This window comes from Branchiostoma floridae, chromosome 2 (assembly GCF_000003815.2).
Source record: "Branchiostoma floridae strain S238N-H82 chromosome 2, Bfl_VNyyK, whole genome shotgun sequence".
NCBI classification, from domain to species: domain Eukaryota; kingdom Metazoa; phylum Chordata; class Leptocardii; order Amphioxiformes; family Branchiostomatidae; genus Branchiostoma; species Branchiostoma floridae.
The window spans coordinates 29,914,324-29,937,994 of record NC_049980.1 but is presented as its reverse complement, the minus strand read 5'-3'; the positions used below and the strand labels follow the sequence as shown (position 1 = coordinate 29,937,994).

The window sequence follows — 23,671 nt, the reverse complement described above, 5'->3', positions numbered from 1 at the left end:
TCCCTTTGGGGGTCAAAGGGCAATACTGTTACCAGCCTGAGTGGGTCGTAATGTGACCTCTAGATTCTACACCAGGTCAATAAAATGTTCCTCCAGGGCCTCTTATTTCAGCGACAGGTGCACTTTTCTAGGAGGACGAAATACTAGTCGTATAAACTAATGCAAAAGGAGACATCACATCTTTAGAACCTTGGTTGATAATGATATTTGGATTTCAAAATACCTGTAAAGCAACTTCATTTAACTTCAGGATGAATAGGTACCGCAATTTTACAATAATACATGTATTCTAGTACAGACAGATATAAAATTGTATCTTAGAAGATCGATAATTGGTTGAATTTATTGATCTAGGTTCTTTCAGCTTTTTGTTTGCTACATGTGTACAGTTGTTAAGTACAGTAATAGATTTAAGTTGGTAGGGGAAGAAGGGATTCGTAGTGTAGGAGGGGGGGACAGGAGGCAAAATATGATTATGTTTGCATTGTCATAATTTTGCAGTAGAGAAGTCATCATGAAAACTGCAAGAATGAAATTCTGACTAGATATATTTCACATGTACAGTATACAGTAGTAGAGGGATGTAAACTCAGTATAATAATTCTAGTTTTCTGAAGTCTATCGTACATGATGTAATTGGGTCTAGAATCAATGTTCCCCTGCCACTTAGCGTGCAACGAATGCGGAAATGTTTCATGCAGTATTGTTAATTCAGCTGCCCTTATTTCATGGCTGGTGTTCTTCAGCTATTCAGTAGGGAATGACTGTGGCTGGCATGTGTCACACTGTGGTGGTAGCGGAGTCACCGGTCGTAGGGTCATAGTGATAAAGCTACATGTGTACAATATTTACCATACATGGGAGTGGCAAATTTTCCACATATATTTGATATACCGGTCATGGGTGGCGTAGTCAGAGCATAGGGATGTGGCAAGTGCCGGTGGCCACTACAAATTGTATGCTCAGAAATACATTAGAAAGCCATAACCTAGCCATATAAGCACAGAGACATTTATTGAATCAATATCATGCAATTTCCATATTGACAGCCTTTCCTTGTTGAAAGGAACTAAGCGAAAGGGATTGATTGCAGTGAGATTGTGTTTAAATGGAGAAAAAATTGCTCCAAGCAGTTTTGGAAATAGGAATTGCAAATGAAAAGATTTCATACAAAAAACTAATCACCAAGCATATGTAGCAGTCAGGCTTTGTTTTGATCATATCAATGTGGTATTTTTGTAAATTTTCTGTCAATTCCACTCCTCAAACAGATTCCATTCTGGCACGGGGAAGAAAGGTTTTTTTTTTTTAAAACGTGTGTAATGTCCAGAAAAATGTACAAAACACTACCAAATATGCTAGAAACAGGCCAGTGTACTTGAAAATTGATTAAATGTTGTCAATCAAGTGACCACCTCTATGTAAGGACCACCTGGCCAATGTGACCACTTGTTGTTTGTCCCTTAGATAATTTTTCCATTAACACAAGCATCCAGAATTCTGTCTATAGTGTCCACCACGTACATGTAGACTGGATTTTATTGGTCACCTGAGGGGTCTTTATTCAAACTTCAACAGGAACAGTACAACAGGAGCCTCAGCTCCCCCCCCTACTTTTGCCCCTCGCGGGGTCATTTGGGGGTATCCTATGCAGATGCAGAACATGGACACTAGCAGGGCTTGAAATACTTTTTTCTGCATACCTGCACTGGTGCAGGTAACATTGAAAATTACCTGCACCAGACAAATTTTACCTGCACCTCTCCTAATTTAGGAAATATGGATCATACTAAAATTGTTCAGGAACAATTGCTATTTTTTCTTTTATACTTTATAGGTCGTAACATTCAATGCAGCTAATAACAATCCACATACACTTACATCATATGACATGTATTTATAAAACCCAGTACATGGACCAGTGCAGGTTAGGTGCAGGTAGACACCAGAAATACCTGCACAGCTCCAATTTCACCTGCACTATAGTGCATATATGCAGGTGGCATTTCGAGCCCTGACACTAGGCAGCTAGCTAGCTGATATTAGTGGTCTTCTTGGGCAGGTTTGACTGTATTGCATGTGTATAGCTCTTGTACTAACCCCGCCTCCCAAAAAACTCTGGGCGGTGCCTTTAAAAAAATCACACATGTCATCAACATTTGAGTAGTAAGTTTCAACACAATACCTCAGCTAGACAGTCTAGATATGCTGGGTTATTTATATGAACAGATGGGAGAAAGCCAACCCTACTTGTAGCTGCCACGCACTCATATTGGATTAAACTGGGTCACATAGATAATGCAATGATATCTCCAGCCTGAATAATATCAGTGCAATTATGTATTGACCTTTCTGCTGTACTGCTATTGGAAACCTTTCTTTTCCTTGAGGGTAGAGATACAGTTCCATCATGTATCTGTAGAACTAGAAGACATAGCATAGCTATTTATTTTTTTGTTGGAAAATGATTATTGTTATCATTTGTCAATTTCGCTGTAGAATGAGGAAGGTGGTTTTCGCAGTTAAGTGAAATAATTTTGCAGTGTAGTACTCAGTAGTGATATTGTTTACTTGTTTTACTTGGCTTGGCTGTATATACATTTGTATATGTCACAGTAGAGATTGCGATTCAGGACAATCGCCGATTCAGGACGTTCGCCGATTGTCCTAGGACAGAGTGCGATCAGAGTTCGTACTAGGATAGACTGCGATTGGGGGATCTGTCTAAGGACAATTGATAATTCTACTAGTACAGTTTTTGAGGTGTCAAAATATTACGGTTTCACACCTATTCACTAACTCAGTGAAACTGTAATGTCTTGACACCTCAAAATTTGCATACTGACACATCGTTTGATCACCTTTTGCTATCTTTCACATATTATGAGATTTTGCCACTAGTTAATTAGAAATTACTTTATCAGAAAACATACTCCTATTACAAAGGTGGAGCATTTGCAAAATTTTCTGCTTTCTCCTTTATTCAAAATAAATTTTGCTATTATTGTAATAATTGTCTACAACAGCTGAGTCTTATTCGCATTAGAAAACATGTATCAGTATCATTCATAAACTTTGATAAAGCAATTGGGATTGTGAGATCCAGAGAGTCTGAGATTTGCCATAGTTCACTTATTCTGGTTACTTTGCCGCATTTGTGATCTAGTGGCACTCTTGTAGTAGGGAGGGCTATTCTCCAAGCAGATGTTGGGTCGCAGAGATAGTAGAGCGAGCCAGTAAAACTCCCGACTACTTCTGTCTCAGCTATCCAAACTCTGCTTAAGAGAATAGGGAAGGCTTTGGCATGCCTTATGGGTCCATTTAGCTATATTTCAGGCTTCATTGCAAGTTTAGCAATGTGCACCTAGCCTCCCTCCAACTGCTGACTACTGTGCAGTCTGACCCCTGAATACTACACCCACCCAGGAATGCAAACAGTCTGCTGTACCAGCAAGAATCCCCAACAAGACTGGCTATGTGCCACCTAACAGTAACCCTAGCACTAGTCCATGCCACTGACCCTGCGAATAAGTCAGTCTAACTGATGAAAGCCATCAGTTGAAGTTATATTTTGTTGAGAAGACGATTTGTTTACAAAGGTGATAACGTTCTGATCTGGGCAAGTACTGGGATGCATAAGGAAGGCATACCAAAGATTTTATCAAATTTGTTGAAAGATTGAAGCAAGGCTCATATGTAAAAGGTCGGAGCCAAATAAACCAACCCTGTTTAGACAGAAAAGGAATAAGAAGAATAAACACCTTTATTCAGTTTAGATGTAGACAGAACCAGTCAGGTTACATGTTGGCAGTGGAAAGATGTGTGTCGGATGTGTATGCTTTGTTGTCGCAAGTGCTTGATAGGGAACGGAAAATTACGTTATATGTAGGAGTGGTTTTTATGCTCGCAGCTTTAGTGATGCACTCTCCACTTCAACATCATCACAAGTTGAAGAGTACAGATTTTCTGATATTAGTCATGATTTCCACATATTGTAGTAAATGCTTTTGCCACAAAATGAAGTCCCTTTGAAATTTAATGAATTTACAGTATTGTACTAAGAAACATGTTGGTTCTGAAAGGAATAAGGAATGCAAAATGGTATCATCCAAAAGGGAATTTTATTTTTCATTTTCACTCTCTGGCCGTAGTTCCCTTTGTTATGTGCTGAGTCAAACAGTTATGTTTCGTTCTCAATTCACTCCAAATAAGGTGATATAGAAGATGACATGAGAGAAGAGATGACCAATCAGGTGAGAGACATCTGATACCAGTGCAGCTCTTTGTGTCCCCACTGGAGTTCTATTTCTAGTCAAGGTCCAACACTGAAAGAGAAGACACACTTGACATCTGTGTGTGATGTTTGCTGTTCCCCCTCACACCCCCAGACCCTCCCCCAGAAAGCAGGGGTGTTAAAGGAGCTCCTAACAAAGAACTAGCATCATCAAAAACCAAGGACAAGTTGTAAAGAAGCACTTCCTGAACTTGAATGCAAAAGGACTGTATTTTTTTCTAACTATTACTTTAGTATTAGGGCTAATGGGAAAATGCTGATTCAGTGAATGCTACATTTTTAACCAGCACAAATATTTTTATATTTTCCAGTATGCAAAGTCAAGCAGATGATTGACAATAACAGTATGAAACAACTTGGATTTTTTTAATGACTCATCTTGATGTTTCAAAGGCATCCAATGATCCATGTCTTTTAGTACTAGTAACAGATGTTACATAACTTCTGACAAAAACCTGGACGTTATACAGTATTCAAGCGAACACCAGCCCAGTCCCAGACCTTTGGTACTGTAGATCGTTAATGTTTGCAGTAGCTGTATTTCATCACCATAGCACAAAATCATGATACATGTGCCGCAAACATGTGTTTCAATATCATCATCATTGCTGTGTTTCAGACTAAAAAAACTCAGCGAAAAATATACTTTTCCCTCCTATATGGCAAAAGTGAACAATTATACAGTACATTCTCCAAACGTGGTAGTTGTCAGTTCTCTCTTGTTATACTGCCCAGTGCAGGGGGAGACCCAGCTGCTCTATTTAGCATCCACATGACAAGGTCGAGTCACCTCAATGGCCATGGCAGTGACAGCCTGTGCCTCCATCCATTATGGATCTTAGGAATTCTGTGGGCGGTTATGGATGAAGCCAGCCTGTTTCACCATGGCGGTGTCACAACCTGCCCAAAATCTTTTGTACCAGATGTGTTGGACTAGAAAAAGGGACTGAAATCATGTGTGAGAAGCATTTGTTGTTGGCTATGGCCAGGGTTGGGGGTACCGGTACAGAAAAATCTGGTCCAGTTCAGGTCCAGACCAGAAAAATCTGGTCCAATTCAGGTCCATACATTTGTACCTGAACCTGGGCCTGATTGTCTGTGAAAACTGTGAATGGTTGATATTCAAAACAATTGTCCATTTCGCTACAATTTCACAAAGGAAGTTGTTGGGTGAAGTATACGACTCCTGCAGGTGTTTAAATTAAAATCTTATCTTCACATAACCAAAGCAAACTGCGCCTGAGGGAGAGAGAGAGATTTCTGTACATCAGATAAGAAGATTAACATTAAGGTACACAGCATAGACAATTATTAGACATAGTATTTATGAAACTCTTTTTAATGAAGTTTTGACCAACTGTTTTTGGTCTGTCAAAAATATTTTGGATGACCCTAGACACATCTGAAGGGCATCAAGATACAACAAGGCCCACAAAGGTATAGCCACACTTTCCATCGTTGACGACTTACCAAATATTTTCCCGCTCTTTCTACCTTTCTTGTATCTGTTATGACTGTGCATACTGATTCTGATTTCAAAGATGGAAATCCAATCATCTTTGATTGATTGCAATCACCTGATAGAAACATCAGGAGTGTGATCATGCATAAATGTATGGTCAGGAAAGATAATTGTGCACCCAGTATTTTCTCACAACACCATCTTCACACACACATGCGTGTGAAATTTATACTTGTGTATTACCTTCATCAAGTAGAGGGCATATTTTCAGCAGATGTGTGTCACTACGTGTACATACATGTATTAAGACGTGTGGACAATGGTTTGGGGTAGTTTCTGTGCTTGGGTTGTGATGATATTAATCATAATTATGTGGGCGAAGCCACACATTTAGTATTCTCTACAGATATTCCACCCGACCAATCAAAACTCAGAAAAAATGGAACCTGTAGCATGCAGTCCACGTTTCCAGCTTTTTGATTGGCTAACATTCTGACTGTCTGGTGGATACGTCAGGGGTAAACCTATCAACGCACAGGTCACAAAATGGCACTCGGCAGCGCAGTATCACAAAAACGTTGAAAATGCAGCAAGTTCAGAGCATCTAATCGGCTAAATAACAACATAAAAATGCTCCACAAAAAAATATTCTAGTATTCTGTCCAAGTTTTAGTGAAATACCTTCGATTATAAGCGAGAAAAATAGCCAGCGGAAGCTAGCGGGTTTTTCAAGCAACGCAATACATTTGTATACCTGTTAAAACGTGCGCTCGTAACATGTTGTAGCACTGGCTCAATGGGATTATTCACGCGTGGTAAACCAACGCTCCGGGATCGAATCCGTGGACAGATAATGTTTTTTAATTTTTTTTTCTTTTTGCTGCATTTTCGCGAAAATGTTGCCTTTCTTGTTGCTTCTTTTCCTGCGATTTTTGCTTTCTTTTCCCTTCGCCCACATCCTGCATTTTTTTCAAAAATGTTGCCTTTCTAGTTGTTTAAATTCTATTAATAGGTAGGATCTTTTTAAAAGAAGGAAGGTACATACGTGTATACTTACTAACTTACTAATCTATAATTATAATGATTTTGTGTTAATACCCTGTAATTGATGCTTGCCAGCTTAACTGGAATCAAATTTCAGTCTTTCCCACCTCACAACCAGTTGACCTTGTGACCTCCCATGATCCTTCAATCACCCACAAGTTATTATGTAAACAGCCAACTGTCAACAACAGCCATGTGACAGTCAGGGGCAGAGCTAAGGGGAGACTGTTCAATTGAAATACTGAAAATCCTTTTAGATTTTCTGGAACATTATTTCGTAGAAGAAGGGCAGAGTCATGTCAAGAAGGGCAAAGGAGGAGCCTTTGCTAACACAGTTGGCAATATTGAAACAACACATTTGTACATGTACATACTGCAATAAATAATGTAGTAGGACAGAACGTATGTTTGTGGTAATCATAAAACCGCCATGAATGTTTCATGATTTGCAGTATAAACCTTCTCCCTGCTTAAGTACAAGAAAATGCAGTCTTCTGGCACCAAATTGGTTTGGCTACAGCCAGGTTAGACAATAGTAAATCACAAGACTGGTCAGTTAGTGGAACTTGAACCCCACTGATACACACACACATACAACAGGGAAAACATATAAGTGCTTAGCAGTGAAGGAGTTTTTCCCCATTCAGGTCCTGGAGGTCCAGATGATGTACATGTACATGTAGATTGTATCCCAGACCCCATTACATGGACTAATGTCATTGTAGAGAATGTAATGTCCTTGCTATAAGTTACTGTTTTTAAAGTGCATTTAAGTTTGTAATGGTTTTATGGTGACATTTCCACTGCAAACTTAGATTAAAACCATTGCGAACATTTTTCAGTTCAGTCTTCTGCCTGTCTACGCCCTTGTCTAATCGCAACATATGTGTACTATACATGGTAGAATATGAATGATGATGCATTGGAGGGACCCAATATGATGAAGAGAACAATATTACCAAGCACAATTGAACAGTTTCCTCCCTATGTTTGGATGGGTTTGATTGCCAACACTATGGTAGAAAAGTAGTATGTAGCAGCCAAGGGGTGGATACTATTGGATCATTGACAATTAATCACACCAGCACTGCCTGAAGTGACTGTTCTGTCTGTTTGTAGCACCAGGCCGAGTCACTAGTAGGTGCTTTTTAACTGTCAAGAACTGGGGTTTGCATCACTTTAGTACTTGTAGAATGTGACTATTACAAAAAAAAAACTCCCAGCACATTTCATTTTCTCCTTACTGAGAAATTAAATGGCAGCAAACTTAAATGCATTTACAGTATGTATCAAACATCTGTTACATATCTTGATTGTAAGAGTTTTCTATAGACTTGTCTTTGTTATGGTTATTGGCAAAACTATTGTGCCACTGGATAGGGATGATACATGCACATGCATGCCAAGTCAAAGAAAACAAGCTGTAAGACTAGATGTTTTCTTTCCAGATCAGTATATGCAAGTTCAGATCACTCCAGATCAGTCTAGATCTTTCCAGACCTGTACATATCAGCCGGGATCAGTATGTGCCAGCTCAGGTCACTCCAGATCACTCCTAGCCAGTCCAGATCACTCAAGATCTGTCAATGCCAGTCCAGATCAGTCCGTGCTAGGCTAGATCACTCCAGATCACTCCAGATCACTCCTTGCCAGTCCAGATCACTCCAGATCTGTCCATGCCAGTCCAGACCACTCCAGATCAGTCTGTGCTAGGCTAGATCACTCCAGATCAGTCCAGATCAGTCCATGCTAGTCCAGATCACTCCAGATCAGTTCTTTTGTTAATAAGTCATCATGTACAGGGCTCGAAATGCCACCTGCATATGCAGGTTAGTACAGGTAAAATTGGAGCTGTGCAGGTATTTCTGGTGTCTACCTGCACCTAACCTGCACTGATCCATGTACCAGGTTTTATACATAAATGTCCTATAATGTAAGTGTATAGGGATTGTTACCAGCTGCATTGACTGCTACCGCCTATTACTAGTAAGTAAAAAAGAAAATAGCAATCGTTCCTCAACAATTTTAGTATGATCCATATAGTTCCTATATTCAGAGTGGTGCAGGTAAAATTTGTCTGGTGCAGGTAATTGTCAATGTTACCTGCACCAGTGCAGGTATGCAGAAAAAAGTATTTTGAGCCCTGATGTATGTGTAATGATCGTGGCTCTATATGCATGTAAATTAATGAATAAATTTATACTCATGATAAGCCTTAGTACACTAAAACTAGATAATCATGAACAATTGTTGTATCTTTTTCTGCTTCAGGCCTTTGGGAATGCCAAGACAGCCCACAATGACAACTCCAGCAGGTTTGGGAAGTTCATCCAGCTCAACTACAAGGAGAACGGCACCGTACATGGGTCAGTCGCACAGTATTATGTTTTGGGGCTGCATTCTTTCTTTAGACATTTGTAGTAGCTAGTTTACAGGAGAGTTTTATAGAAGAGAAACACTCAAACCAGGGCTCTAGCCAGCGTCCGTTTTTCCGTCAATTGCAAACGGAAATTTGCTGCGTTTGACAGAAAAATTTTAAACCTAATCCGTCAACTTTGACGGACAAAAATCTGATAAAAGCTCCTTGGTGGAAGCTACAGGCTGCTTGGGGACACCGTCCACGGTCGTAAAAGCCACACACTGTTTGTTTTGCTATTGTTATGATTGTTGACAATGTGTGTCGGTGCCCTTTCGCATACGATAATCTCATTAAAACCCGTTTTTCAAGGTCTCAGTTCAGTCTCTTTAACTTCTGGAATAGTGTTTTCGCGACAATAGGAATTGGCTGACGGAAAAAAATGTCAAGCTGGCTAGAGCCCTGACTCAAACATCGTGTGATGGGGTCTGACTGTCCTCAAACACAGGGCCTCATAGCTGAGGACATACATAGCGGAAGCGATACCATTGGAAATTTCTTACCACTTTTCAGCCAGACTGGCACAGTCTGCCATTGGTACTGAATGTGGGTTGCACAGTTTATTACACGCAATCTGCAGGGTGTGTTATTCTTAACCCAAAGGTCCTGGGTTCGAATCTGTTGATGCGTCACCAATCTTGTGCCCTTGGGAAAGGCACTTTACTCCACTTTCCTCCCTTCACTCAGGTGAAAATGAGTACCTAGCTTTAGTTAGGGCTGTCAGTCTTACAGTCTGGCCTGGTTTAATGGTTATGCAAAACATACAAACAAAAACAAACAAACTGATTATAGAGTACCATAATTGAACAAAACAGATTGCTCTTCTGAGTCATGTCATGTATCACGCCCTTCACAAATTGTACTTAGAATCACTAGATGTATCCTATTCCCCTTGACCTGTACTTAGCTTGTTAGAAAGCTACAGAAAATGTACATTAAAGGTTTTCTTCATTAATGTCAATATTGATTATTTTAAAAATGGAAGAAAAGCACAAATCTATGCCAGTTTGCGATCCAAAATCTTACTTGATCCGAACATAGAAAGTTTTAAAAAGTGAGCAGTTTATTGCAGAAAATATGGTACATCAGTTATATGGGCCATGTGATTATCGCGTGTAGTGCCAAGCAGTTTGATTATTTTGCTTACTATATAAATAGCTGTCACCTGCATATGCCTATTCAATTATTTGTCAATGGGGAAGGAGAATCATGCCTGCGGGGTGTTGGGGTTGACATGGCAACGGTTCAGTACGTTCAGGAGCAGCACGTATTCTAGCATGAAATTTATGTAAGAACTGCAATAACAGGCCACAACAAGTGGATTTCTTAGTTCTTGGATTTATTTGAAGGAAAACAGAAATGCCAGTTAACCTTTAATATCTACAAAATGTATATCCATTATCTTTTAAAACAGGGTACATGTATCTAGGTTTATCAAGTTGATGGATGCTGGTTTCAAACTGCAATATTTTTGTATTGCATAACTTCTTCTTTACACGTACATGTAAGGCTACTTGCCACCAAAAAAGTCAAGACCACAGCATGTCCTGGGCAAAATATACTTAAACAGGAAGTCCTGCTGCACTACCTAGGTCAGCCACTAGTATGGCCAAAATCAAACCTGATTGTCAGGTCAACCTCACGTACTCACTTACCAAATAATATCGCGATTGCTCAAATCGGTCAGGAGATTTAGGACCATACACGCACACACACACACACACACAAATATCCAGCAAAACTATACCAGGTATAGCTTTCATGGAAGTGATAAGAAAGACAAGGGCTTTCTTCAACTGTTGGCAGACATTTTGGGATTGATTCATATCCTGAATAGTACATGTGATTTTTTTTTAAGCAAAAAAATGAATAAGGCAAATCTGAGAACCACAAATTTAATTTCATTTGGCCTTATTACTTAACAAGAAATTTCTGTTGATTGTGGCATTGTTAGAAATTGATAATCATACGGGATTCATACTGCGAATCATCAGCGTCAATCCCCGTGTACAACGTCATGAAGATAGAACCTGCTGGCAAGCACAGCTGTTTGCTTCTTTTCTTTGTCTCGCATAACCAGAAAACCGCCTTTTGGCGGAAAATGCACCAGTTGCGGTGTGTACAGGCAGCTTAAGACAGAACTGTTCGGTTTGATCCGGTCACACTTGGAAGGACACCTACTCTTTTTGACAAGTGTGGTGGAACTGTGCTCGAGGTGTGATCAACCTCAAACAAGTCTTTACGTATCATCCGAGAGGAAGCCCCTATCAGAAGCAACGACATGTAGGTACTCATTTTAACCTGAGACGAGTGAGGAAATAGGTGTTCAGTACCTTCCTAAGGGGCACGATGTAAGGGCCTGCTGTTGATTCTAACCCTAACCATAAGACTCATTACCCAATACGCGACAATCCAATCTCGTTGGGAGGTCTCGCGAGACTGTAATCTGGCCGCGCGCGCGCGTGATTTGACAGTCGGACGGTAACAGCCTTCAGCAGCCCAGCGGCTAACAATGGCTTCTCCCAGCATCGACTCGATCGAGTCAACTTCAGAGATTCGTTGTGCTTTTATTTGGCAACATCCGCCGGTAAATCGGCATGCCATGAGCAGATAATATTGTTGTGAACCTATGGACTCGATATCGTGCTGTAAATTTGCAAATTTCTGGTCATTTTTCACAATTTTTGACGGGCGGTTTATGCTTGCTTGTCGTGAGAAAAACGTGCATATAGGCGCGTCGCCTTACTTGTAGTTACTCGGATAAGTTTGGCTCAAGCCGTAAAAATATCCCACAAAAGCTTACAAGTACCATCATTGGATCCTTGTAGATCCAAACTCGTAAGACTTTCGGCGATTTTGACCGTAAATTAGTCGATGGCAACATATCGGCCTTTGGGAGTTTACGCGTACGTGAGTTGGGGAGGGGGGCGTGTTTCCGCGTATATGCGTTCGTTTTGATCAAGGCGGAGTCACTTTTCCGACTATGTCTATGATTTCAGTTTTCGCCGGATGAAACTCCACAAAAACGTGAACATGTCGATGTAGGGTCCTTCTGGGTAGAAATCTAGCATGGTTTCGGCGGCTTTGTGGGCAACTTTTTATTGGTTAACTTCATACGTGATGAGTGGGTGTGTCTGCAAATGTATAACGTTTGGCATTTGCTGTTCTTTTTCAGATCAACGCGTCGCGATCGAAATTCACATCAGCAGGGAAATACTGCAAATCATATGGATGCAATAGCCGTATTTCGTGTTTTATAAAAGATGTCTTAACATATGTTCTTACTCGATCTCGTAGAGCTTTGCAACTCATGCTTTTGAGAAATGATAATTACATGTATATATCATTAGTGTTTTTTCCAAATGATTGACAAGTTCTCATAGCATTTACAGTATTGACGAAAATAAGCATCCGATAAGTAATACTTTTGGGAAACGGTAATGTTTCATACACATAATCATTCAATGTACATTGTATTAAAATGTGAACTTTCAACATCTCTGACTGTTTTTGTGTGGCATAATTTTTGCAACAAATGAGACATCGTCCTACTCAGACCTAAGACAGGTAAGCCGTAAGGTGTCCACTTCCCTGTGCTATACATAGTAGTCCACTGTATTCTGCCGATGCAGTGGTCTGGACACTCTGCATCAACAATCAGTCTTTCTTCATACATACCATAGAGTTTCTTACCTCCTTTGGCTCTTTGAGTGAACAGCTCCGGTAGTATGGCTGTTTTGTGAAAGTGGTCAAGCTTTGGGATATTCTTCTTCTGCCATTCTGAGTCTACTTTAATTCGTTCGCAGAATAAATTATCCCTGCCAAAGTAGACAACGAAGTCCGCCCAATTTAAGTTACAGCAATAGACATTCCCTTGCACTTGGTGGTGGTACCTGTGTGACGTCTTGAGTGCTACACTGCTGTCTACCTTTGTTCTTTGGACTGCCTATTTTAGCGTGAGTCCTTTCTTTGAATGGGGACACAATGAATACACGAATGCGTTACTGGAAATACATGCAGTAGATGTACACATTTCCCGTTAAAAAGTATAAAAAACGCACATTTCTAATTTCATGTTCATGGTGAAATTATCCCTTCCGAGCTGTCTTTTTACCAGACAATCCCAGTGCTTAAGTAACGTGTTATCATCAAGTACATTTGGGGGGATCTTGAAAAACATGATGCACGTTGGCACTTTCTCTTCATTGACACACTTGGACTGACGGCTATTGCATCCATATGATTTGCAGTATTTCCCTGCTGATGTGAATTTCGATCGCGACGCGTTGATCTGAAAAAGAACAGCAAATGCCAAACGTTATACATTTGCAGACACACCCACTCATTACATATTACGTTAACCAAAAAAGTCGGCCACAAAGCCGCCGAAACCATGCTAGATTTCTACCCAGAAGGACCCTACATCGATATGTTCACGTTTTTGTGGAGTTTTATCTGGCGAAAACTGAAATCATAGTCGGAAAAGTGACTCCGCCTTGATCAAAACGAACGCATATACGCGGAAACACGCCCCCCTCCCCAACTCACGTACGCGTAAACTCCCAAAGGCCGATATGTTGCCATCGACTAATTTACGGTCAAAATCGCCGAAAGTCTTACGAGTTTGGATCTACAAGGATCCAATGATGGTACTTGTAAGCTTTTGTGGGATATTTTTACGGCTTGAGCCAAACTTATCCGAGTAACTACAAGTAAGGCGACGCGCCTATATGCACGTTTTTCTCACGACAAGCAAGCATAAACCGCCCGTCAAAAATTGTGAAAAATGACCAGAAATTTGCAAATTTACAGCACGATATCGAGTCCATAGGTTCACAACAATATTATCTGCTCATGGCATGCCGATTTACCGGCGGATGTTGCCAAATAAAAGCATAACGAATCTCTGAAGTTGACTCGATCGAGTCGATGCTGGGAGAAGCCATTGTTAGCCGCTGGGCTGCTGAAGGCTGTTACCGTCCGACTGTCAAATCACGCGCGCGCGCGGCCAGATTACAGTCTCGCGAGACCTCCCAACGAGATTGGATTGTCGCGTATTGTAACTGTTTGATGAAGTTGTACTGATTTCCAATTCTTTCCTGCAGGGCCACTGTGGAGAAGTATCTACTGGAGAAGTCTAGGATAGTGTCGCAAGCCTCCAACGAAAGGTATGTTGTGTTTTATGGTCCATCTTTTTTTTTTAAAGGTTTACCAAGGAGGTTAAATGTTTACAGTGTGTTACAAGGATGGACAGGTGAAATTTGAATTTTTTTCCAGGAGTAGATGTTCCGGTTCGATGTCACTTGTCATAGGATGTTAGCCTAGCCTCCAGCTGTAGTATAGCTCTTGTGACTCTTCTGTTTTCTCTGGAAAGGGCAGAAGAGACTCAGGAGCTGTGATATGGCTGGATTCCATAGGATGTACATTGTAGCTAATGATCAACTGAAAATCCACCCCATCACATTGAAATGTTCTTGTGCGACGTTCAAGTCTTGGACAACCCCAGGTGTATTACTGCAGGGTTTAACAAGTTTTGTAAAATTCACTTGCAAAATTTACTTGCCCGAACCAGCTTTCTGCTTGCCCCAAAATTTAACTAGCATTTTTCACTATGTATTTTGATGTGCAGCGATGGAATTCTTTTATTATTGGCTCTATTTTTCTGTGTTTACCAATGCTTGATGCGGTAACTGTGATAAGCAACAAGTATATCAAAATCTCATGGAAAAATCTTACTTGCCCGATTGGACAAGTGGGGAAGGACATTCACTTGCCCGGTGGACACATTTACTTGCCTGGGACAATCGGGCTAGTGGACTTGTCCAACCCTGTACTGTCAGAAATGTCATTGACAGTAGGCAGACTTCTAGACTGATAAATTACCTTGCATGCATGTGACTGGCATAATGATATTAAAAAAGCTTCAATTGCCACCAGAGACTGACATTTTCAAACTCTTTTACAGAAATTACCATGTTTTCTACTACCTTCTTGCTGGTGCCAACCAAGCTCTTAAAGACAGTCTAATCCTGCAAAAGCCAGAGGAGTTTTTCTACTTGAACCAGGTGAGTGTTTTGAATTGTAAGGATCCTATAGCTGATAATACCACACTTTTATAGATGAATTGTTTCATTACGACATCATGACCTCTGAGTGGAGTGTTTCACCTTATCAGTAAAAATAATCAACGTTTTTAAAAGTTATTCAATGCCAAAGAGTTCACCTTGGTATTGATTGGAATATAAAGTAATTTTACGGTAGTCTCGTTTTTTAGTCATAGAATAAATGGAGTATCAGCAAGAAAATGTTAGTAATTTAGTTAGTCTAAAATCTGTCATCAGTGAGCAAAAATGATTGAGGCACAAACATCGATTTTCACTCACTGATGAAAGGTTTCGGATAGACATCTGAAATGTCTGGTACTCTCAATATTGAATCCTGCTGTATAGACTGAGGTCAAAAACAGTTTATACCCGGCATTGATATGTCTAGGAGGACAAATGTATAAAGTCTCATTTTTGTATTACTCCAAGTGTATGGTCTTAAATAGTTTTGGCCCCAAAAATGATTGGGCCCCCAAAGCTTGTTTTTAGGTTGACCATAAATTCCCTTTAATCGATCCACACTGATATGAAAAGGATTTGAGATGAAAGTTTGTGTATGACTTGCATGATTATGCATGATGGTTTCTTGACCCGAGCAATTGTCGGACGTTAAAATATTTTTGTCCTGATCGCTGCAGTCAGGCCTTTGTCGGCTCAAGAGGACCTCTAGCTGGTAGTGGCTAGCTGCATTTTGAAATGCGATTAAGATTGTTACGTCTACTAGATTTAGGTGACGATTTTTTTATTGCCTGACAAACGGGTGCACCTGCAATGGGAAGCAAAACATCTCCAGATGTAGTGTTTTCGAATTGGGTTTGTGGGCGTAGAAGGTGTGTGTTTTAACATTGATTCAAATGGAACGGTCTGATGGACTGATGCCTGGTGATCCCTTACTGCTGTAAGTGGCTGTCGGTGCTTGATTCCTGTTGATAAACACAAGCCTTAATTGTAATTTAGTGTCCAACAAGTTGCAAGTAATGACTACCTCCAGGCTTGGTTTGATAGAGGGGCTGTTATGGCCACTATCAGACTTGGAATGGTGGCAAATTGCTGCTCGATATTGTCACTGTACAAGTCTGGCTTGGTGCAGGTCTTACCAAAAATGATAGGTGGTGCTGTCTAACATTGATGTAATTGTAACCCCATGCTGTACTGTATATAATCTGAGGTGCTGTGTTTGTATGTTTGTGCATTGATAACATATATGTTTTCTTTATTTTTGTGCATTTTTAATGACAGTATCACACCGAAATACAACATTTTATGATTTGTATTCAATAGCAATGATAGTATTCTTTAATAGATTATCAAATAAACACCCTTCTCCTGTTATTGAATATCGCATCATCAAAAAATCATTCTTCAGACTCAAGGTTCTTGCTCCAATCATGCAGTAGTTAAGTAGTAGCCATATTTTTTTCATTTATCATACAGTAGCAACCAGTTCAGAAACAAGCACCCAGCTTATGAAAAACATACAAGTACATGTACTTTAGACAAGCTTTAAATGGAAATACATTGTCTTGTTGAAGAATGATTTTTTGACCGTGCAATGATCGCTACAGTCAGTGTTTATTGGGTGCAAACATGTTATTGAATAATGGAGAATCACTGACGTGGTTGAATACAAAGATAGAATGTTTCACATGTACATGTACTTTGAAATCATACAGCCTTTAAATACTTGCAACTGTATTCTTTTGCTTGTTTTCTGCCTGATGACAGATCATATACATGTACAGTTTGTATAATCTCCAAGCAGATCTTGCTGTGGCAAATGGGAAGGTGTTTAGCCGGCAGAGGAGTGTTGCTGTGACCAATAACACTCCTCTGCCAGCTAAACTCCTTCCCATTTGCCACAGCAAGATCTGCTTGGAGATTACAGTTTGTATATCTTGGATGTGCTTCCCGGTGACCACCTTTTTAAAAAAATGTAAAATAAACTGTCTCTTCAACACCTCACTAGACCTGGGTACCCCAAGCATGCAGCAAGCTGGAAAACAAGGCATGTGTGACCCCCTTAAGTTCTTCCCAAACCTAACCTTTGTTGCCTCATGTTTTACATGTGATTTACATACTGACATGCTCTGTGGTGTCTGTGGGAGTAAGATGGTAACCAGGCTATTCTTGACATCAAACTATGCACATGGAAATGACAACGACATGCTTCTTACATTTAGTCTGACATAAACCAGAATAGCCTTCTCCTATTTGCTGCATCACTAAAATGATTTCCTAACAACTCATCATACATGAAAATATAGGTATCACTAACACATGATTTTAGGGTGAACAGTCAAATATGGACAAGTCAAATTTACTAAGTGATAAGATGCTGGAAAAGGCAATGAAAAGCATCCAGAAAAAAATAGGCAAAATTGTACTTTTATTTTTTCTTAATGTTGATATTACTAAATGTTGCAGCTTAATATTTAGCATAACTGTAATGTCAAGTCTCATACTCCTGCCAGGTTCCCACAGACTGCTCCTTTAAGAAAACGAATTTCTCAAAGAATTTCTTGAACACCCAATTTAAGTGTGCACACCTCTACATGTGCTGAATGCAGCATTGGTATATCTTTCTAAATTCAACCTGTCTCTATAATTTTAATGGGGTGCAGTATTCGGGTACCTGGCAGAATTATGAGAGAAGAGTTTAACTGTTATGGTCAAGTTGTGGCTCATCAAGGTTTTGTGTGTTGTTCTTGCTGTTCAGAGCAACTATGAGGTGTCCGAAGGGGAAGACCGTGTGTTTGAGTTCAACAGACTGAGACAGTCCATGGAGATGGTGGGGTTTTACTCGGGCACTCAGAAAAGGTGAGGAGGACAGCAGAAAATTGTTTTATTTCCTCTATATGGTAATGGGCATTTGTCTTCTTTCAGCACAAGACCTGTAGGCCAGAAAGACTTATCATAAAGATATACATATAATTCTGTAAAACTTAAAGCAATTTGAACTGTCCTTGTCAGTGCTGTAAACTATTATCTTGTAACTGCTAATAGTAAGGCCACACCTATTTGATTTGTTGCTGCTCACTTTTACATAGAATGTAATGCCGAACGTGAAGATACCATACATGAAAAAAAAGAGTCTGTGAAAAATATGTACCTTGGTATACATGGTTTTAGGGAGTGCATAAAGTTAATCTTCTGGCCCAAGAACCAAGGAAAAATCTGATGTACATGTAGACTAAGTAGAAGTTTTTAAAATGTCATACAGTAATTGTGCTTTTTGTGTTTCAAAACTATGTGCTCAAAGGCTTGGTTAGCCGTTTATAATGGAAACATATTTTCTTTATCCCTCCTTTGCAGAATATTTGCAGTGCTGTCTGCAGTCTTGCACCTGGGAAATATAGTGTTTAATAGAGTAAGTATTGGGGAATCTTTCTTTATTCATTTTCACATTCTACCTTCATGTATATTTAATAATTTCTGTAGGCATATTAAAAGAACTGGTATTATATGAGATTAATATGGTCGTAAATCTTGTTGATTCCTTCATTCCCTTTCTCATTCTTTCATTCGTTCATTCATTTGTTCATTCTTCTTCTCGCTGCAGATATTCCGAGATGGAGAAGATGCAGTTCAAGTGAAAAATCCAGAAGAGTTGAGAATAGTGTCAAAGCTGTTGAAGGTAATATATGTGACATGTATTATTGTTTCTAACATGCAGCACAAACCACAGAACTGTGATAATTTGGAAAAGTTAGAATTAGATATTCTAGTACAAAGTCTTAAAATGTAAAACGATACTGTTACATCCCAAAACGTAACATTGAATGAAGACATTTATTGCACATTTTTGCCCCACTGGGCTAAGTACAGGTCACACGGTAGGAATCACATATATGTAACAACGGAAACAATCATACACATCTATATATGTAGATGTGCGTCTAATCTTAACACCAAATGTAGTGGTCTTATGGAACCCTGGCAGAATTAGAAGAGTTGAAATAACATTTCATGTCAGTTTAGAATAAGACAATCAAGTTGTTACAAAACATATTGATGAATCTCAGTTCTGGTTTGTTAGAAAATCCTTAATATTGTTATCTCTCCAGGTTAAAGAAGAGACGTTACTGGAAGCACTGACGTCCAGGACTACGATAGCTCGGAGAGAAAGGATCATCATCTCACACAGACAGGCCGAGGTCAGGATACAGACTTGATATATAGCTTTTGCTAGTTTTTAAAAGCAATGGAGACAATTCTTTTCAAACAGTATCAGCTATCACAGTGACCACTCAAGGGACAGGGAGAAAATAGTCACAGCTGGCCACTTGAGAAATGATTTTTACTGCTTGGGTCAGTGAGAAAAATAACCTTAGGGACCACCAAAAAGTGGCCTCATTGGCCAGGTGGTCCTTATATAGAGATGGTTCTTGACAGTGTGGCATTTTGTAACATATGTTCTTCATATTTTTATGCAAGGTTGGAACTTACTACAGATTTTGGGCAGTGGTGAAGTTACATTTGTATGATGATCAAGAATATGAAAAATTTTGTATTGAAAATGTTTAAGTGGAAAGTTTTTTAAAAGCGTTTGTTTGTGTTTCTAGGCTGTTGCCACCAGGGATGCCCTGGCTAAGTCACTTTATAGTGGATTGTTTGACTGGATTGTGCTGCAGCTCAACCATGCTCTTCTGCACAAGGAGGCCAAAGGACATCATCAGGTATATTTTCTATTATGTACATTTGTACTGCAGACTGTGAATATGCCGTACAGACAACGCCACATTAAAAGTTTAAGATCAAACGCTGTCAATTAAGGTCTATCCAGACCTTTCAGTAATTTCTGTAACCCTTGGCCTGGGCCACACAGTAATGCAGACACTATGGCAGGGTGCTAGTCTACTGGTAGTATTGTGTGTTTAACCACCATGCTTTTTCTGGTACAAGTGCTGATTGCTAGAGAAAGTCACAAGAAGGCTAAGTCATGTGTAGTACCAGTAGTGTCTTTGTCGTAAAATTCTTTTGAATCGCTTTATCAGTTACATGTATGTTCAAGGTTCATTTTGTAGTGTTACAGGAAGGTGTATCAAAACCGTTTTATTTAAGTCAGGAATAATCTATCATGATTAATTTCCAGGGTAACTGGATAGGGGTGCTGGACATCTTTGGGTTCGAGGACTTTGGACAACAAAACAGTTTTGAGCAGTTCTGCATCAACTTTGCCAACGAACATCTGCAGTATTACTTCAACCAGCATGTCTTCAAGCTGGAGCAGGTCAGTAATGCTGGAAATGCAATTAAATTTTGCATTATGGGGAAAATGGAGTGTTTGCGGTGGATTTGAGTTCACACTAGCATCATAGTCACAAACTGCTACATGGTCATGCAAGCATAGGTAGACCACGCAAAACATATCTACATCAACTTTGTGAAGATACTGGCTGCTCGGCTGAAGATCTGCCCAAGGCTATGGAGGATAGGGAAGGATGGAGGGCGAGAGTCATGTCCATCCGTGCAGCCAGCACGTCCGGATGATGATGATGATGATGATGATGATGATGAATGGGAACACAAAATCAGTCGGAAACCACTTTCACAAAGTCAGTCGGAAACCACCTACTAGGGACTCAGCAAGGGTTCTACAGATGAACAAAACAGTCTCCTACAACATAAACATACACGTACAAATGTACATATTAACTATCAGACAGATACTACCATAGACAAACATCTTTTTTCTTCAAATGTGAAAATTTGGGTAAAACTTTACTTTTTTGCAGGAGGAGTACCAAAAGGAGGGTATCCAGTGGAAGAACATAGACTTCATAGACAACACTGGCTGCCTGTCACTCATAGCCAAGAGACCTACGGGTCTGCTACATCTGTTAGATGAGGAAAGCAGGTGGGTGGGGTGACATTCCCATGCAAATGTTTTTCTCGCCTTCAGTGTTTGTTACACAAGAACTGATCAATCATAGTTTTTAGTTAAAGCTCAGTAAAACAACTCATCTACAAAGCTTTGACTTAGACTATTTGATAGCATTAGGATGGCTGAATCTTCTATTTTAGATCCAGAGCCATTCTTTCTCTTAAACATTTTCATGGTTCTCATGTATTGAATGCTTGGAAATGCAGGGAACTTGCTATGGGTATCAATGAAAAGGTCAATGGTACAAAATATGTTGATGAAGGTTAGACATCCAGGTTGTAAGATACACCAAACAGCAATTACTCAAGCAACTGGATAATGATTTTATAAATGGTCAGAAGTTGCAGATAGCATCCATCTGTGACACTTAACAGAATAGTCTTGTTAAAGAGCAGGTTTTATATCATAACTATAAACGTCAGATAGAGAAGTTGTTGCTATCATCCTTCCTTCACAATCATTTGTCCTTTGTACTTCTCACAAAGATAGAAATTATACTTGACCATTTTCTCCCCTGAAGGCTGCCCAATGCCACCAGTGAGACTCTCCTGACAAAGTTCCATCAGCAGCACGAGGACAACGGCTACTATGAACGGCCCCAGGTCAACGAACCCTCCTTTGTCATTGTGCACTATGCCGGCAAGGTCAAGTATCAGATCCAGGTTAGTGAAACACGTCTTTTCACATACATGTACAATTATATCGCTATACTGTTCAATTGCCAGTTTCGAAGTCCTTCTATTATAGCAACAGTTTCTTTCTCTGAACAGCCAAATTATGGAACTCTTGACAACAACTACTGTTTCCCTCCTGCCTACAACTTATCAGCCTTCAAAATAAATGTCCACCGCTATCTCCAAGTACAATTGGTTCCAACTTCTCAGTTCATTGCCATGAAGTGGTCTAATGACCTTGCTCTGAATATTCCCATTAAAAAAAATTGCCTTGAACGTTAGTGATATTTTTGTGGTAGGATTAAGCTGTAATGGACCCTTCCAGCCGAACGCCAAAAGCCCCGCCCCTTGTTCGATGTCGGGTTCTATTTCAAAACCTTGGTCAAAAACGGCGCGAGTTGCAAAAACATGGCCGCTGCTCCTATTAGGCTGAGGATACTGACTGACTTCGGTTTGGCTTCAGGGGCCTTAAAATCCTCTCAGAACGGGCGACAGAAAAATGCTATGCATTCTCTCAGGAAGGCTACATCCACTGGGTACAGTCATTTTAGGAGGGGACGTATATAGTTGCGGTAAGGGCGATATAATTTCAGTCAAAGCGCAGGCGGGAGGCGCTCCATAATATTACCTTGTTAGTGGGCAGGAGTGCCCAGTTTCTGACATGCGGTCGATGCAGGTGTAAAGCTGGGTACGTATATATGTGACAGGTTGTCTACCGCATTTGTTGCATACATGACATGTGCATACATGCTCAGGAGAAAAACCAAATTAAGAAGAAAGTAGCTCGGTCACTCACGGAGAGGGAGCTTGTACCACGTGTCAAATATAAGACACCACTACAAAGTCCGCTAGTGCGGAGTCCCGTCTCTTCTACGAACATTGCTTTACATGCGCATCCTGTCCAGGAAGAAAGTAATGCTGTGTAGCGCCTACCCTTCCCAAAACAACAATACTCGGTCGGTATAGTCATAAACAAAAAAGGCATAGCATTTTTCTTTGCCCATTCCTGTCCCACTGGGGCTGTTTTTGACCGAGTATTCGAAATAGAATAGGGGGTTCTATTTGTTCGATATGGCGTTCGGCTGGAAGGGTCCATTCCCAAAATAAAGGAAAATTGGCGCCAAACCTAATGTTTGACAGAACAGCGCCAGTCACCGTCAAGGAATTACCAGTCACTGTCAAGGAATGAGCAATCCACCGCCTCTATGATGTCACTACATGTATTATAGAACATGTTACTCATGATTACTACGTGTAGTAAATATAGAGGTATAAACTTTCTGTATATTGTCCACTAGTACTGCTCACTGAGTCACAAGCACTAACTGGCCAAAGTGACATCATAGAAGTGGTGGATGTCTCATTCCTTGTCAAATACTGTTGCTGTTACTGTTGCTGAAAATTTGGCTTGCCTGCTTTTCCTTTTAGTGTTGAAAGTTACAGTTAGATCCAAAAGCTCTAGAATGGACTTTCAAGCTGTAGGCTATACTTCTTACCTCATTGAATTTGTTTAAAACATTGTAAAGTTGTTTCCTTTCTCTTATAACCTACATGTATTTGACAAATGTTTGTTTCAGGACTTTAGAGAGAAGAACATTGACTTGATGAGGTCTGACATCGTCTCTGTACTGAAGAACAGTCACATGGCCTTTGTGAGGGAGATCATCAGTAAGTACATTCTGTGCAACATCTCTTCACACAAGAAATTATAAATTTTAGAAGTTCAATCGATATGGATTCCTTCAATTTGAATATTCCTTGTGTACAATGTATGTGTATTTGGGCTAGTACAT

At 40.0% G+C, this 23,671-nt stretch overlaps 2 protein-coding genes across 16 annotated transcripts in view; both read left to right on the top strand.

Moving 5' to 3' along the window:
• The window catches only part of LOC118409729 (3-oxoacyl-[acyl-carrier-protein] reductase FabG-like), an 876,245-nt gene that overhangs the window by 569,108 nt on the left and 283,466 nt on the right, over positions 1–23,671 (top strand). The gene's annotated exons all lie outside the window — the stretch shown is intronic.
• Positions 1–23,671, top strand: part of LOC118409687 (unconventional myosin-IXAa-like) — an 83,761-nt gene that overhangs the window by 12,607 nt on the left and 47,483 nt on the right. For 14 of the 15 annotated variants that reach the window (XM_035810908.1, XM_035810906.1, XM_035810904.1 and 11 more), the window contains exons 3-15: positions 9,072–9,166; positions 14,322–14,384; positions 15,182–15,281; positions 17,287–17,325; positions 18,037–18,137; positions 18,633–18,687; positions 18,880–18,954; positions 19,385–19,474; positions 19,883–19,996; positions 20,413–20,550; positions 21,056–21,177; positions 21,725–21,866; positions 23,456–23,546. In XM_035810908.1, the coding sequence (XP_035666801.1) occupies positions 9,072–9,166; positions 14,322–14,384; positions 15,182–15,281; positions 17,287–17,325; positions 18,037–18,137; positions 18,633–18,687; positions 18,880–18,954; positions 19,385–19,474; positions 19,883–19,996; positions 20,413–20,550; positions 21,056–21,177; positions 21,725–21,866; positions 23,456–23,546 (1,225 nt within the window). The remainder of the gene's footprint in view (positions 1–9,071; positions 9,167–14,321; positions 14,385–15,181; positions 15,282–17,286; positions 17,326–18,036; positions 18,138–18,632; positions 18,688–18,879; positions 18,955–19,384; positions 19,475–19,882; positions 19,997–20,412; positions 20,551–21,055; positions 21,178–21,724; positions 21,867–23,455; positions 23,547–23,671) is intronic. The other variant, XM_035810894.1, reaches the window with a different exon arrangement.